This window comes from Corapipo altera, unplaced genomic scaffold (assembly GCF_003945725.1).
Source record: "Corapipo altera isolate COAL_440 unplaced genomic scaffold, ASM394572v1 61305, whole genome shotgun sequence".
Lineage (NCBI taxonomy): Eukaryota > Metazoa > Chordata > Aves > Passeriformes > Pipridae > Corapipo > Corapipo altera.
Genome location: NW_020884909.1, coordinates 5,690,900 through 5,707,713, shown reverse-complemented (window position 1 = coordinate 5,707,713; position 16,814 = coordinate 5,690,900). Strand labels below are relative to the sequence as shown.

Genomic DNA, 16,814 nt, shown 5'->3' with positions numbered 1-16,814 from the left:
CCTCAGCTCAGGAAGGACATTGAGGGGCTGGAGCAGGTCCAGGGAAGAGCAACGAGGCTGGGGAAGGGACTGGAGCACAAGTCCTATGAGGAGAGGCTGAGGGAGCTGGGGCTGTTCAGCCTGGAGAAGAGGAGGCTCAGGGGAGACCTCATCACTCTCTGTAACTCCCTGACAGGAGGGGGGAGCCAGGTGGGGGTTGGTCTCTTCTCCCAAGCAATCAGCAGTAGGACAAGAGGGCTCAGCCTTAAGCTGTGCCAGGGGAGGTTTAGGTTGGATATTAGAAAGAAATTCTTTCCAGAGAGGGTGCTCAGCCATTGGAATGGGCTGCCCAGGGAAGTGGTGGATTCTCCGTCCCTGGAGGTTTTTAAGATGAGGCTGGACGTGGCACTTAGTGCCATGGTCTAGCAACTGTGATGGTAGTGGACCAAGGGTTGGACTTGATGATCTCAGAGGTCCTTTCCAACCCATCTGATTCTACGATTCTATGAAAACGACTTTTCTCTTTTCTTCCTGGACTCTTGTTGAAGAAAAAGAGAAATCTAATCTAATGTAAATGTATTATTTCATCGCAGAAGAGATAGTTGTTACCTATATATATGTATGTAAATAAACCTTGTAAGTATTTTCCCCTTCCCCCAATGCTGAGTAGCTGTGTTTTGTCTGAAAAACCTCTCACACTGAAGCAAATTGTGGGAGGGGGGCTTGAACTTGGAAACTGGATTTTTGAGGGGTCTCAAACCACCACAACCAGAAAACAATCTGTGCATCAAAACACCAGTTCAACAGGGAGGTCAAAATCTGACCCTTTTTTCATATCTTACCAGTCCATAGGCTGTAGTTCTTTCATGTTCTTGTGTTACATCAGCTACGTAGGCAAATATTACGGAAAAGGTAACAGAAAAGATTCCAGATACCGAAATCATTGCGAAGTACCACCTAAAAATTTAAGAGCAACAATCAGAAAGTTTGAGCTAAGATTTCTTGCTTTGTATCTTACTAATAAGCAAGTTTGTATTTAAGCTTAAGAGAAGCGTTCCTCGAGAACTAAAATAGAGCTTTCGTGGAGATGAATGTTTGTGCAACCTCACTTAAATATTGGAAAACAGCAACTCAATTTTTTATGTTCCCCTGTTTACATTAGCCTAAAAGAAGTGGCCCCTGTAGGACACAAAGGGATTTTTACACTCTCAAGTTTAAGTTCAGAAAAACAAACTATTTTAGAACCAATTTTCTCAGTCAGTTAAGGAATAAACTATCATAAAATGCTGTGGAAGCTGAACTATGAATGCATTCCATGCACATGAAGTTCTTTTGTAATCTCACAAGTTTCACAATTAATGTAAATGAAACTGAAGTTTTAACTGAGGGGTATTGACTTTGAAACAAAGTCCTAATCAAAGAGACAGAAGATCTCATTTGCAGCAATTATACTTTTCTGTGGCAAATCAATGCTAAGATTCATTTAGCTTTAAAAACATGTTTATTACTGTCAGTCATCAAGGGGAAAAAACTGGCAGCTGAGCTTAAAACTGAGCTTAAAACTGACTATCAAATCCTTTCAAGTACTGTTTTACTTGTGTGAATACAGTTACTAAATCACATTCCATTATTTCCACTTCTAAGATACTCAGTTTTAACACCTCTTAAACAGAAAAGTTCCAGAATAACGCAGTCGTGTCTTGAAAAGAAAGCTGCTTTCCTGTCTTATTGCCCCTTTCCCATCTATCCAAACTACTCCTCTGACTGAATATCTGCTCTACTGACAAGTCTGTACCACTTACCATGGGCTTATTCGCATTAGTGGAATTGGGACACAGGTGAAGAAAACTGTAAGAAGAAGAAAAGATTTCCTTCCCCATGCATCCGAGAGAGCACCTATTAGAGGAGCACTGAGAAAGGACAAAAAACCCTGGGACAGAAGAAAAACAATTAATATGTCTACATATACATTTCCAAGGCCCACTTTAACCACCATATAAAATTTAAAATTGATTTGAAATTAAACACAAAGTTGTCGATAATCAAAAATGTACACAATTTTTTCTACAACCTAGTTTTCCGTGATTCTGATGTTTTATGTTTCAGATCTATTAAACCCCAGAGAATTTAAAAAAAAAAAAAAAAAGAAACAGCATATGTTTTTTCTAGATGCATTTAATTCAATATAGAAATATCACAGACTGAAAAACCTTCTTTAAAATCTCCAAAATACAGTCTAGTTCCACTCTTCTGTCAAGAGACTTCATGCTAGATTTCAAACCCAAGTTCCTCTCTAACTGAAAGGTCTTTTGGACTGTTCTAAGAGAGAGTTTTGGGTAACATTAACTGTTCTCTGAAACAAATTTAAGATAACATTTATGGCTTTATATCAAGTATTCATGGTGTACAGTACATCTGTACACTGCAAGAACTACAAGGATCACTTGAGGAAGCTTGGCAACTTGAGATTATGGGACACCATTATGATATTCCACTGGCAAAGGTCAGAGTTAGAGTTAGGTACAGAATCACTGATGAAGGATCAAATACTAGATTTTTCAGCATTTCATGAAGACCTAGAGTCTAGGCCTTCATCTCAAATCTGTTCAGTGTTACACAGAATTAAAATAAGTAAAGGATTTCTTAAGTTTGTTAACTGCAGAAGAACATTTTAGCTAACATTTGTTAGCTTAGAAGAACATTTTCCTCCAAATTAGTATTTTGTTCACTCATCAATCCAACTCTGCTGTAAGTCCAAATCTCAGTAAATGCATGGTTCTGCACACTGGAAGTCTACTCCAACTAACTTTAGCTTACCTCTGTTATTCTAATATAGTCACTCTCAAGTTTAACATAAGTGTACAGACTACTGCACTAAATCCCTGTTCTGCCAAATCCTTTTAAGGTAAGTGCCTCCAACTACAAAAATTATTTATATGCATACTGAGAAAGCCATTTTGTAACTTTGTTTTGTTTTCTAAGTTCTTATGGAGAATTCAGGTGAGACAGGTAAAATACAAGAACACACACAATATTTAGGTCAAAGGTTTTAAAAACATCTTACCTTAAAACCTTGAATAAGACCATTCATCAAAAATGTATGATGGGGAAACGTTTCATGTAAGACCTGACGGGGAAAAAAAAACATTATTTGAATCAGAAGAGACAGAATAAAGTTGATTACAAGTTTAAATTTGATTTGTAAAACAGGATAGCTCTATGTGAACTTTTATCTTATCCCAAAATAAAAACTAAAAAAAAAAATAAAAATAAAAATAAAAAAATAAAAAAATACCAGAAAAAATTATCTTATACTTCCTATTTCTCTTCATAAGAAAATATTAAAATAAAAAAAGAGGATCAATGCGAGCAAAAAGCATCTCTGTGCAGTAAAAACTACAAAATTTTTGATATAGCTAATTCCTTCAAAAGGTTGACTCAAACATTGTCAATATTTAGGAGTGAAAATGAGATTTGTCTAACTTACACTGATGAGAAAAAAGAGTTACATATTCACAACTGATGAACAAGTAGATACTTATAAATACTAGCGAGAGTTCTGAGTGTTTAAATACAGCTATAAATTCATTTAAGGTGCTTTACCAGCAGTCTTAATTCAAGGGCAAGAACGTTAATCTACGCTAAACAGATTTACCATAAATATGCAAGAGAGTTAAGGGGCCTCACAGGTGCTACAGGGTCGATTAAAAAAAGTTATTGAAGTGATCAAAGCAAGTAGGCAGACAAAATTCAAATTCGTTTGCTCTTTATTTAGAGGTAAGTGCCACCAACTACAAAAATTATTTATATGCATACTGAGAAAGCCATTAGCCTGAAGAAACAGAATACTGCAGTGTCACTGAAAAGTGTCAGCATCGTTTTCCAGGGATGACTGGGATTCTCAAATCATACGTTTAATAAAGGTGGTGGTTCTCATATTAACTACTGGTCAGATAATTCTTCTCATTTATATCCCTTTTCCCTTCTGGTGTCATCGTTTGGTTAGATATTTAAAACAATTTTTCACCTGTTAAGATCACTGATCTGATTATGTGAATGGAAGAAAAATGTTAGGGTTCAAATTAGAGATCCAAAAGCAGATGTCTTCTAAGCTAAAAAAAAAAAAGAGAGCAGGAAACTCAGAGTTTCCTAATCTAATTATCTTTCTGTGAAGTGTTTTCCAGGGTTTTTTCCTGGGAGGGAACCACTTCTGATATTGGTTCAAGTTTTTGAGATCAATTTCTGTGAGTTTATAGATTAGAGAAATGCAGGTTGACAAGCTGGTAGAGGGAACTGCTTTACTCAAGTTCTACCAAGAGATACATATTAAAAAAAAAAATCAGACTGAAGACAGAACATGTCAGTAAGTGATTAATATTGCTTATGGTGATTTATTAACATTGGCTTACAAGTATATAAATAAAAGTAATGAGCATAAGCTTTGGGCAGTCTGTGACCAAAAGAGCCTTTGTGTGCTTTACAAACACTTTAAATCTTTTCTTCTCCACATACAGTGTCATGTAAAAAACAGTACAGCTTTGCTGACAGATGCCAAAAGAAGTGAAAAAGCAATTTAAAAAATTAACTTTAAATAATCTCAGCTATTGTAGAATACATGCAATTTATTTTCATAATACACAACATTTTAATAAGATTGAACGTTGACAATGACCTGGAGAATCACGACAGAACCACAGAAAATAAGAAGTTTCAGGCTTGGGTAAGTTGAAGTCGAGCACTTTGGTTAAGAAAAAAAGCAAAGGAAAAAAATAAAAAAGAAATAAGAAAGACCACCCTGTAAGCTTGCCCATATTTTAACACTGGCAGGACATCATGACAGGATGGTCATTAATGAGACACCTGCTTTACAGAAATGGGTTAACTGTTTTATATGGACTTTTTTATTATCAAGCTATGTTCAGTGATTGGCTCTAGGAAGGTCAGACAAACACACTTCAAGAGTTATGCAGATTATTTTATTTGAAGTTTGGGGAAGAAAAATAATTAACTCTTTAAATCCCACAAAACTTTGCTCGTCGTGTGTTCAAAGTGCTCTCAGATATTAACTGACGAAAACCTGGACTAACACACTTTTGATGGTTTCTCTCTGGCAGGCCCAATTTCAGTGAATGAGATCCATGTCTTCAGATGAAACAGTTCATAACCTATCACCAAACACAAATTATGTGTTTATCTGGCAAAGAACGTAATTCCGGAACAGATTAAATACTTATGAAATGTGTTACCATGAATGCCTTTACATTTTACTTTCAGTTACTTGCTGGTAACACAGCCAGACCACAACAGTGAACACAGTTTATTCAATCGTCACAACTGGAAGATGAATTGAACTATGAAGTCTTAAATAAACAGAATTTCCAGAGATACTTCCATCAATGAACTAAATTGATGTTACTCTAAAAGGCAAGTAAAAGAGCAGTACAGCATATTGCTAATTTATTTTCTATTACCTTTCAGTCTTTCAGCAGTCCAGATCTCAGCTGTGCTATATTAACTACTGCATAGTGCTGAATGCTAAGACTTCTGCAATTCAGGTAATGAGACAGGCAGGAAATGCAAAACAAATTAAAAACCAAACCCCTAGGAATTAGAAAACTAACATTTGTCATTACTGCCAAGATAACAGTTGATGAATGATACTTACTGTTAGCATTGGAGTTGTCAAGAGTCCCCAGGCAAAGAATTCCAGAAATATGACCACCACTGCATGGTATACGCTTGGCCGGCCAACACCTTGGTGCTAAGAGAGAAAAACACATGCAGTGGTTGTAGACATCCAGTTCATTACACCTGCAAACATCTCTTACAAACACGTTTTGAGCATAACCAGTTTTCAGGATGACCTACAAACCAAGCCCTTGGAAACAACAATAAGCCAAAAAAAGGGAGGAGAAAAACTGTTACAAAACAAATAAAGATACCCAGGGAACTTGAGAAAGTTTGTTCCCTCGAGTTCTCCCTGATTGAAGAGAATTATTTGCTGCGTTCCTCACACTGCCTGTACTGCTCTCACTTTCAGCATGCCTTTAGGCTTCCTTCCCCTTGAGCATTATTCACAACCCTTCCACAGCAGCGTGACAAATGGTATACCTCTCCCTGCTACCCCCACAAGTGACAACAAAACAGACCCACTTTATGAAGGTCACAGTGCTGTTTCACCAAAACTACGACTATGTACATAATCAGAAGATCAATGGGTTTTGTATTTGAAAACATCAAAGTATGAGAAAATAAAGGGCTACTTATGCCAGAGACTGAGGACATATTCTACGGGTCAACAATCCCAGAAAGAATTAGCAAACTGTTGAAGCGCTCATGATTCTGTGAAACTGCTGCCATTCAAGAGCCAAGGACTGGATCCCAGACAAAACATCTGGAATCTTTTTATTCAGACAAAATGTGCAGAACCCTTGGGTAAAGCATATTTAACCAGAATTGCTGTTTTCTTTTTTTTTTTCCAAAGCAGAGTTAAGCAGAACTGCTGAACAACCTAGTGGCCTTCAATGGAGTGACAGCAACAATTGACAAGGGGAGACCAAGAGACATCATCTACCTAGACTTCTGTAAAGGCTTTTGATGCAGTCCCACATGACATCCTTATCTCCAAACTGGTGACACATGGATTTAAGGCATCGACTATTCCATGGATAAGGAATTGGCTGGCTGGATGCAGCCAGAGAGTTGTGGTCCATGGTTCTATGTCCACGTGGAGGTCAGCCACAACTGGTGTCCCTTAGGGCTCCATCTCAGGACCAGTTCCCTTTAATATCTTCATCAGTGACACAGCCTGTGAGATCAAGAGCAGTGCAGCTGACACAACAGAAGGAAGGGATGCCATCCAGAGAGACCTGGACAAACTTGAGAAGTGGGCCCACAAGAACCTCATGAAGCTTATCAAGTCCAGGTGTAAGGTGGTGCACCTGGGTCAGGGCAACCCCAGATAAGAACACATTCTGGAGGAGAAGTCACTGAGAGAAGCCCTACAAGGAAAGACTTGGGGGTTCTCATGGCTGAGAAGCTGGACATGAGCTGGCAATATGCACTCACAGCCCAGAAGACCAACTGCACCCTGGGCTGCATCAAAAGAGAAGTGGCCAGCAGGTCAAGGATGGGATTTCTGACCCTCTACTCTGCCCTTATGAGACCCCACCCGGAGCACTGTGTCCAAGTCTGGGGTCCTCAGCACAGAACACACAGGAACCTGTTGAAGTGGGTCCAGAGGAGGGACACAAATATGAGGAGTACCTCTCCTACAATGACAGGCTGAAAGAGCTGGGGTTGTTCAGCCTCCAGGAAGAGAAGAGAAGGCTCTGGGGAGACCTCATCGTGGCCTTTCCCTACCTGAAGGGGTCTTATAAAGGGAGAGTGGCTTTTTACATAGGCAAAAAGTGATAGGGCAAGGGCAAACAATTTTAAAGCAAAGGAGGAGAGACTGAGACTAGATGCTAGGCAGAAATTCTTTACTCAAAGAGTAACGAGGCACTGAACAGGCTGCCCACAGAAGTTGTGGATGCCTCATACTTAGGAGTGTTCAAGGTCAGGCTGGATGAGGCCCTGAGCAACCTATCTAGTGGGTGGAATCTCTGCCCATTGTGGAAGGGTTGGAACTAAATGATCCTTAAGGTCCCTTCCAACCCAAAGCATTCTATGATTGTTTCATTTATATCTTCCCATTGCCAGAGTAGCTGTTTTACACAGGTTTTGTGTTCTGAAATTACTCTTTCCCCTAACACCTGTGCCACAAAAGATTTTTTTTTTCAGTGTTTCCAGCTATTCCAAAGCCATTACACTCCAAGAGGATTTGGCAATTCTTAGAAAGGAGCAGTACAGGATTCTCAGCTAGTACTCCCAGAGATACCTGAGGTTTACTCAAAATATAAAAGAAAATGTCTTTTGTTGTGCAACATAATAATTCAGGATTAAGTTGAAGAGACATCATCCAGTGACAAGTATCAACCAGACTCTCATTTCAGCAGGTGGAGAGTAGGGAGAGCATGAAACTCAGGGTCTTCCACTGAACCTCAAAAAAAGTCAAGACAGTCTATGATGAAGGAGGAGCAGAGACACCTTTGGAGTTTCTCCCCTACTCAGTAAAGTTTATCCAAATTGGTAGAAATTACAGGTTTAGAAAATGCTTGTATTACGAGATTCCTTTAAGCTAACAGATCATAGCAAAAAAAAGTTAAAGAAATCCCTATAGCCTAAACAGTCTAAATGCCTAGTTCTCTAATAATATTTTAGATCTATCAGAGTTTATCAAAACCTGTAACAGCAGTGTATCCTACCTAATAAGATTCAATTTATTTTCTACATTGCAGCTTGCTTCAAACTGTGAGGACTTGAAAAAACCAGTTTTCTTTCTCCTGGAAAATAATATAATATCATGCATAAAAGATTATCTCTGGGAGTCTGATAACTTTCAAGCATTACTAACATTTCTCCATAGATTACCATGCTATTTTAAATCTCTAAATAACAAAGATTCCAAAGATTATGGAGGTAAAAAAATCCTTCCTCATATAAGAAGTCTGCAAGTACTTCTACATAATGTAACAGGATAACAATTTTAAGAGTATTTTTTTGACAATATGTATACCAGCCAGACTAGCACTTAACACTGATTACATTGAAGTCTGAATATTCCTTCCACAGTGGTTTCCTCTGGAAAAAGCAAATTTTATATTATGGAGTGAGTAAGGGACTCCCTGAACTTTCTCCTGCCTCTACTTCTCTCACACCCTTATATCACTAAGCATGATGCTGGACATCTGCTCTGTATTCAGCAAACATTTTTAATGCTACTAAAAATCAAGTTTCGGTCTGTTTGTGGATTTTTTAATAATGTTATTACATGCACACTTGATCTGAGATTTACATGATTTAATAGAAAGATGATGTACACACATACTGAGAAAGACATGCACGTTTTTAACTCAGAAGTCATTTTAAAAACCATTTTTGTTGCTCTGAGCCTCAACGAATCTTTCCTGGAGATCAAAATAGTCCGCAAGTCATTTCTGCAGCACCAAGCAGCTTACAGTCAGCTGCATTGAACTACTAAACAAAAAAAAAAGAAAACAGAAATCACCTTTTGGATTCAAGACGTGACCTGGAAAAGTAGAATTTAAATCCTGAAAATGCACCTGCCAAAACTAAGACAAGCATTCTGTGTCAAATATACTAATAGCTACCAATCTATGATCCACACAGACTGCAGTTGATGATTTGCAGTTTTCTTTACAGCGTCTTAAACACTTAGATTAATTAAAAAACCCTTGTGCAAATGGTTGTATTGGGAATGCACATCTCCACATGACAGACCAGTGTGTGGGCAGAGAAACTATGTATGAACATTATAATTGCTTTCGAATGCAGCTGTTTGTCAAACTTTTATAATTGCATAATCAGTAATGAGCAGAACATTACTTAATCTCAAATGCTTAACAAGTTTTAGACCATCATTATAAAATCTGAAGTCCTAGAAGTTCTAACAAAACACCTGCTGTTTCTCCAGTTTTACACTTTTGCTCCTTCTATGCCTCTTTTCACTATCCAATTCTAAAAACAACTAATTTTTATTTCTGCTGTTATTGAGTCAGAACAAATCCGAAAGTTAATTTGAAGGTAACACGGACACTACTGGGAGGCAATACAACTATTTTTTTTCAAAGCCAAACAGCTGTTGAACTTTAACAAATCCATGAGAGGATGTCAGAATCAAAAATCCAGCTGGCAAGAACTGCTAATGGGGGGGGGGGGGGACACAATATAGTATCAGTAAGAATACCTTATCTAAGACATTCTGAAGAACAGCTAGTACAATTCATCCTAAAATATTCAAGATCAACATGCAATCTTACAGGCAGTCCCAGATCTTCAGAGCAAAGCTAGAATTGACAGTATTCATTTATTCACAAATTTTTAGGTAACTATTTATCTGTTGATTTAGATCCGTAATTTCATTATTAAAATTTTTAGAATGGCTGCAAAAGAATTAGAACATCCATTTCAAACGTGCTTAAACGTTTGTGTCTCTTACGAAATGTGTTTATTTCAGAAAAAAAATCACTTCTCACTGTTAAAATCCCGAAGTCCTCCAGAGCACCTTTTCAAACTTTTCATATTTTGATGAAGGCCATATAGTCTTGCCACACAAATTAAGCAAAAGATTCAACTGGATAAATACAGCATGCTCCTTTGCTTCCATGAGGGCGAAGCAGCAGAGCCCACTGCCCACAAAGCTGGAATCAAGTTCTCAGTCCTCGAAGGGTTTGTTTCAATATTCACCTGGAAAAGCCCCAGGCAACCTTCCCAGGCCTCACAGCTGATCCTGCCCTGAAGGGGAAGGGATCTCCCTAAAGTACCTTTACAGTCAAATAATCCTATTAGCTCTCAAGCAGATAAAAACCAAACTCAAGCTGAACTTCTGAATCGACAAACCACAGGAACTTGCCTTTCTCCCCCCCTCACACCATCCTCTGGAAATTCTTTCCCACCAGGAAATAGGGCCTCTCAGGAGAGCCTGCTGCCTGCTAATTCACTTCCAGTACAGACACACTTTGCAAACAGCAGTTACTGTCCTTCTATAACATATGCATTAGGATAACAAATTTTATTACTTTCTCTTTCTTAAGAAGTGCCTACAGAAACATTTCCCCCCCACAAAAATTAACTGGTACAAGTGCTTATTTTTCACACTACCACCTGCACTGCAGTCCACTATGTCAACTCTCATGTTTTCAAGAAAACAAAGAACTGAACTAACAGAATCAGAAAAACATCTTGAGAAACATGCTTTCATGTATGAATCATGCATATCTTGAAGATCATGCCAAATTATAAAGTGCATTCACTTTCCAATATTTTGTTAGTTTCCCCCCAAAATTCAACCATTTCAAATGCAAACTTTTCCTGGTAGGCCTCTCTACATGACTATTTAATCATTTGAGCTTATTCTTGCACAAATAGTATGCTCCAATTCATCCCACTACATTACAGATTCTCTTTTTGTCCACACATATTAGCCAGGTAGCTTTCTAGGGATACTGCATGTTTACCTCTTGCCAGTGTCTTATTCTCTTTAATTTTCAAACAGAAGCATTTGGGATCAACGTTAATTCCAACTGTTTCCCACAAATGCTCCATTTGTCAAAACTGGCAAAAATTCAGTAGAAAAAAAAAACCACAGAGCACAAATGAAAGCACCTTCCAAACCAGGACAGCGTTTTAGACATGCCTTGTGAACTGCAATACAAATCACAACTAGTTCAGGTTATACATTGTCCAAACTTGTATTTCACTTGCAAAAGAAATACCTTCAGCAGATCTCTCTCTGGATTGTAAGATCGTGATGCGCTCTCTCAAGAAAAAGCTAAATCATATCACACAGGTTTGGAGTATCAGAGCCACAATTCGTTCAAAGAGGAAAAGTCTGTGCAGATTTTGTAAAGAGAAGTTGTGCTTTAAAAAGATCCTGGAGTTCTCAAACAAACATGTATAGATAAGGGAGATCACATTAATAAGCTTTCTGGAAATTCAGCAAACATACTCAAAGACGCTCACTAAAGGCTCCTAAAGCAAGTTAACTCTTCACAGGAATTAAAAAGAAAATACATAAACAAAAAACAAAGGGAAGTTACCAGACCAGTCCCAGTGCTCTGTCCTAGCAGCTATGTAGTTCAGTACATTCATAACTGAGCTGTAAAAAAGGGTAAAAGCAAAGTGACAAAGTTCACTGATGACAAAACACAGCTCACATTGGAAAAGTTATAAGGCAATAGTGAAGAACAACAAAAGTCGATGGCAGATTGAAATTAATGTAGCTGAATTTAACCAATCCAAGCATGAAAAAGCAATTTTTTATTTCCACATATGGGATGACTACAATGTAGGAATGTGATCCTGGAGAAAACAAGTCAATGAAAGACACGAGTTCAGCATTCAGCAGTGATTTACTAAAATGTATTCAAACATATATCCCAATAGGAAAAAGATTATCACTCTTTTACTGCATAAACACATGATGTGCCTGCCTTGCTAACCCTCCGCTTCTTGTGTTCTAACAATTTTTATCAGATCTACAAAAAGATCCTCCTCTTATCCCATGACTGCTTGTTTTGTTCAGAAGTTTTAAGCAATACACATTACTGAATGTCTATTTTACAGAAGCACAGGAGGCCTACAGAAAGAAAAAGGACACTGTCAAAGGTACAGTGGAATGCTGAAGCAGCTTCCTCCAAGCTGCAGTCAGAATAGCTGCAGACACAACTGGGATTCATTGAACTGGGAGCGTCATGAAGGGTGTGACAAAACAATTGTCACTGCCTTCTTATGCAAAGATACAAGAAAATAAGTGGCACTTCACATAATTTACACTTGGTGTCTAAAATGTCTTATATTTCCTCCTGGGAATACATTCCTGTTTAAGTTTAGGTTTGATAAGCTTATGAAGCAGGAATCTTCTAAGGCACATAAAACATGAACACCATTTCTGGTTGTCTTCACAGCTGAGGCCACTGAGGGAGGAAGACCAACCAACCAAACAATTGCCATACACCCTGCCACATTCTGAAAGCTCAGCTTTAGACAGTAGTAATTGCCTAATTAAACTACTTCTAACAGAAACAACATATAACCAGCATATTACACTACACCAAATAACAAGCTGATTTATCTATTACTGAAGTTTTCTTCCTAAAATACAGAAAGACATATGACACTGAGAATTCCTCTAAAAAGCACCCACTGCTTAGTTAATTCACATGCTTCTCCATGGGGCAGATAATTACTCAAGCTCATTGTGCAGTGGGAAGGGCTGGATCTCCAGTACTAAATTACAAGTCACAGTCACGCAAAGCTTCTGTTGCTCTAGCCTAGTGTACTTCTGAACACAAAACCTTCCACATTCACAGAACTTGGAGGATCAGTAACAGTAGACTCGTAACAGCAAAACTGTCCTCTCAGTATAAATATAAGCCAGAGGGGTTTGTTTCCAAAGACAGCAGCAGACTCCTGCAGCAGTTCAGACTCAGCGTCAATTTAACGTGATGGGAAGATTTGGAATTACACTGGCAACCTTGAGAAGGTAATACTGTTCATCTCTAATTATTCAGACTTAACAAGAAAAACAACTTGTGTGGGACTCAATACCCAAACTGACAACTGAACAACGTGTTTACTACTAGCAGTCCAATTTAAATCCTACAAGCAAGAAACTTAAGAAATCAGCTTTCTGAACTCAGAGCTGATTCAGAAAAGTCTCGTAACATTAAATCATGCTGCCTCGGTTTCACTGCACTGTATTTTTTATGAAATATCAAAAAGAAAAATGCTAGCAGTAAGGGTGAGAACCTGTAACTTACAGCTGAGTAAAATAGCTTAAATAACAAAGGCTGACATACTTCCAACACGTACAGTTCAGAATGCTTTCATTACATTTCTAAAAAACATAAAGGTCTTGGGCTTTACAATAGCTGGGGCATTTTATAGTGCACAAGAATATTAAAGTAACATGTGATTAATCCTCAAAGAGGTACACGGGTGTGACTTCTCTGATACCCATTTGGGGACTTCTCCCATAGAAGCACTTCATTTAGAGAGTATGGCACTGTATTTTGTTGCAAAGCTTCCTTAGTGTGGCATTATTTTACCAACAATAGGGTGCATAGAGAGGAAGTGTGTGGAATGAATATTGTCAATGTCACACTAAGTTTTATACTACCAGTGTTCATAATTCGCATGTAACAGGATTGCACAACCAGTAACAAAATGTCCCATGGCATCATTTATTTCAATTTCTGAACCTCACTGATTTAATTCCACTGGCATTTACTTAAACATTCTATCGTTTTTACTGGTTTTACATACTAGTAATTCAATTCATAAAAAGTAATTTGTTCAGAATTTATATTACAGTTCTTTGATTCAGTGAAGCCAACGCATTCAACAAGGTAAACTTAGTTACAGATAAATCAAAAACCAGAAGCTTGTTATGCCCTGGCTGGAGGGGTAAAAGGAGAAAGCCTTGCACAGCCTGACAGACTTGGTCATACTCCTCCTCTTTGTCCTACCAATCTGATGTGACAAAAGAGTAAAAACGAGAATAAAAAATTAAGACATTCTTCAAAGACCAAAGATGCAGCTCACAGAAATTTCACTTCTGTATTTACTTGTTTAGCAGCAGACCAAACGGCAAGCTTCCCCTTTCAGATGTCAGGGATGCACTCCTACCGATATCAAACAGATCTCTGCAACTACATCTAAAGCCATGATCCGGCCCCTCATATTTTAGTGTGAATAAGTTCTTTCAATGAAGTCTAAGCAGAGAGAGTTCTAGCAATGTGACAGCCACATGAGAATCACAGGGAGGTGCAGGAACCGCAGCAACAGGGCAGGAAACAGACTGTTCAGTCAGGAACTGAGATGCAGACCCGAAGATGATGTAAGTATAATTGCACCACTGCTGTACCAATGTACAAAAGATAAGGCTAGAGCCCTGAGCCTTTCTCTCTTGCAGGAGATGCTTCACAGGAGCACAAAGTCCTCTAAGCGCTCAACTAGGAGGGAGGGGGGGGCAAAAAATAAACCCAGGAAGCAAAACCTGTCATCATTTTATAAAAGCAAGAATTAATATCATTTAGAAGCTAAGTTTTCAAACTGATAGAAGAATACATTTTAAGTACTTAAAAGCATTCTTTTAACATTTCATCCAACTGTAAAAAACATTCCATCCATTAATAAAAGAACAGGTTAGCACCTTTGTCAGTTATGGATTCAATTTCCATTTGAGCTTTCTCAAAGTTAGAGAAAGAAATCAAAGTCCTTTGATACTTTTTAAAATTTTCCTACCTCTACCTTTCATTTCCTATTCTCTGTTCATGCTTAAATAAATGTAACTGGTTTTCTTCTACATACTGGGATCATCCTCTATTTCTTTCACCACATCATCTGAGCTGACAAAAAAGCTTGTATTTCTTAATTAAAACATTACCTCTCCTAGACTTTTCTAGAGTCATTTTCCTAGTCTGACTTCAGATTTGGTTACTCCATCTTACATACACTAGAGTCCTTAATGGGAGTTGCTGTACACAAACCTGGAACAGCCAATATACCACACAGCAGACATCAGCTGCACTTCTTGAAGGAGTCAAATCTGATTTTTGAAAGACACAACCACTTCTAAAAAATAACTGAAAGACTCAAACACAGAAATGATGGGTAACAAGAGGTGTGAAACAGTCATTTTGGAATTAACTTACAGAAAAATTAATTACTTGACTAACGAATTCCATAGAATAACTTTTTTTTTTTTTTAACATCCCCTCTGGTTTATTCATGTATTAAAAGTACCTTAACATGTTCATCAAATACGAGTAATGTACAAAGAGAGATTTTTTTTTTCTTTTTACATTCTTGAGCTCTAACCATGATCATGTTAATGCTACACTGTTAATGCTCAGCTAAACATACTTGCTCACATTCACATAAAACAGCACACTATCCTCTCTCGGAGGGCAGGCGACACGCAGAGCAGACACTGGCTCCATGACACAAGCTTTACATTGTTTTATAGCTTTTGGCATATGCAGTGCTTTCAGCGTGCCTTATTTTGTGAGTAAACGAATATTAAATCATTCAGGAACACATGAACATGAATATACACTCTAAAAAAAAGTTATTACTAGACAGCAAGTCAGGCTGCTAAAAAACATCGTGTGATTTCATTCAATTTGCTGAAAGAGATGCAGCACGGCAAGGCACTGCCTTCAAAAACTGTCAATGACAGGATCATCTGTTTTGTTACTTTGTGTCTTCCTCTGGGTTCTTCTACCCCATCTTAAGTTCTGGCCTCACTGCCAACAAAACAGGAGGGGTTGTATCACCCCAGCCAGGACCATCCTGCCTGGAACAAGCCACCCGTCCCCACTCACTGCAGGAATTGTCATCTCTGGTCTGGTTTCAGGGCACCCTGCGAGCACACACGTGTGGAGGGACAGGCTTAAGCCACCAGAAGGACGTTTCTGCTGGGAAGAAATCACGCACCGCTGCCACGCTTACAAACGCAGCTTTCCTCAGAGACACTTTCAGGCGAGTGCACAGATCGCTCACCTCCAGCTCCCGTCATTCGCACAAAAGCACTTTAGTGCTTAGTGCGGAGAGACGAAACTGAAAGCGCAGTAAGTCACGAAAGCTGCAGTACTTCAGTTCACAAAGGGGCACCTCCTACAACTCCAAAGGAAAACTTAAGCTTTACCTTCCTACCACCCCGGGTATCGCTTATTTTGGAAGAAAACAAACTTATTTACGGCCACCTGCTCGCAGGTGCGGCTGCTGGAGGACAAAACTCGTAACGAACGCCCCGGGGGCGGGGGGACGGGCAGGGCAGGGCAGGGCCCCGGCTGGCACAGACCCTCCCGGGAGGGCGCCCTGGGGCTCAGCCGGGGGGTAACCAGGGGGTAACCAGGGGATAACCAGGGCATAACCAGGGGGACAGCCGGCCCCTCACGGGCGGGGCGGGCGCCGATCCCCGCTGCCCGCACGGCCCGGCCCGCACCGCCGCCGCAGGGCCGGCAGGGCCCGCACGAAGCCGCCGCCGCCGCCGCCATCCCCAAGGAGCCCCCGGCCCCACCCCGCACTCACCGCGCCGCCACCGGCCGCCTTCAGGCCGACCCTCTTCACCAGCATGATGCAGCCGCCCCACCTGGCGCCGCCGCCGCCGCCGCCGCCGCCCTCCCACGACGACGACGACGACGATGGCGGCGGCGGCAGCGGCGGCTCCTCCTCGTCCTCCTCCGCCTGCCGGGCCGGGGCTGGCG

General features: G+C 39.6%; 1 protein-coding gene across 2 annotated transcripts in view; it reads right to left on the bottom strand.

The window, feature by feature from the left end:
- The window catches only part of LOC113951756 (hippocampus abundant transcript-like protein 1), a 28,325-nt gene extending 11,538 nt beyond the window's left edge, over window positions 1–16,787 (bottom strand). The window contains exons 1-5 of one of the 2 annotated variants that reach the window (XM_027653145.1): window positions 16,639–16,787; window positions 5,645–5,740; window positions 3,044–3,106; window positions 1,782–1,909; window positions 822–936 (exon numbers count right to left, since the gene is read on the bottom strand). In XM_027653145.1, coding sequence (XP_027508946.1) covers window positions 822–936; window positions 1,782–1,909; window positions 3,044–3,106; window positions 5,645–5,740; window positions 16,639–16,683 — 447 coding nt within the window. In that variant the 5' untranslated portion in view covers window positions 16,684–16,787. The remainder of the gene's footprint in view (window positions 1–821; window positions 937–1,781; window positions 1,910–3,043; window positions 3,107–5,644; window positions 5,741–16,638) is intronic. The other variant, XM_027653144.1, reaches the window with a different exon arrangement.
- Window positions 16,788–16,814: the final 27 nt, after the last annotated feature.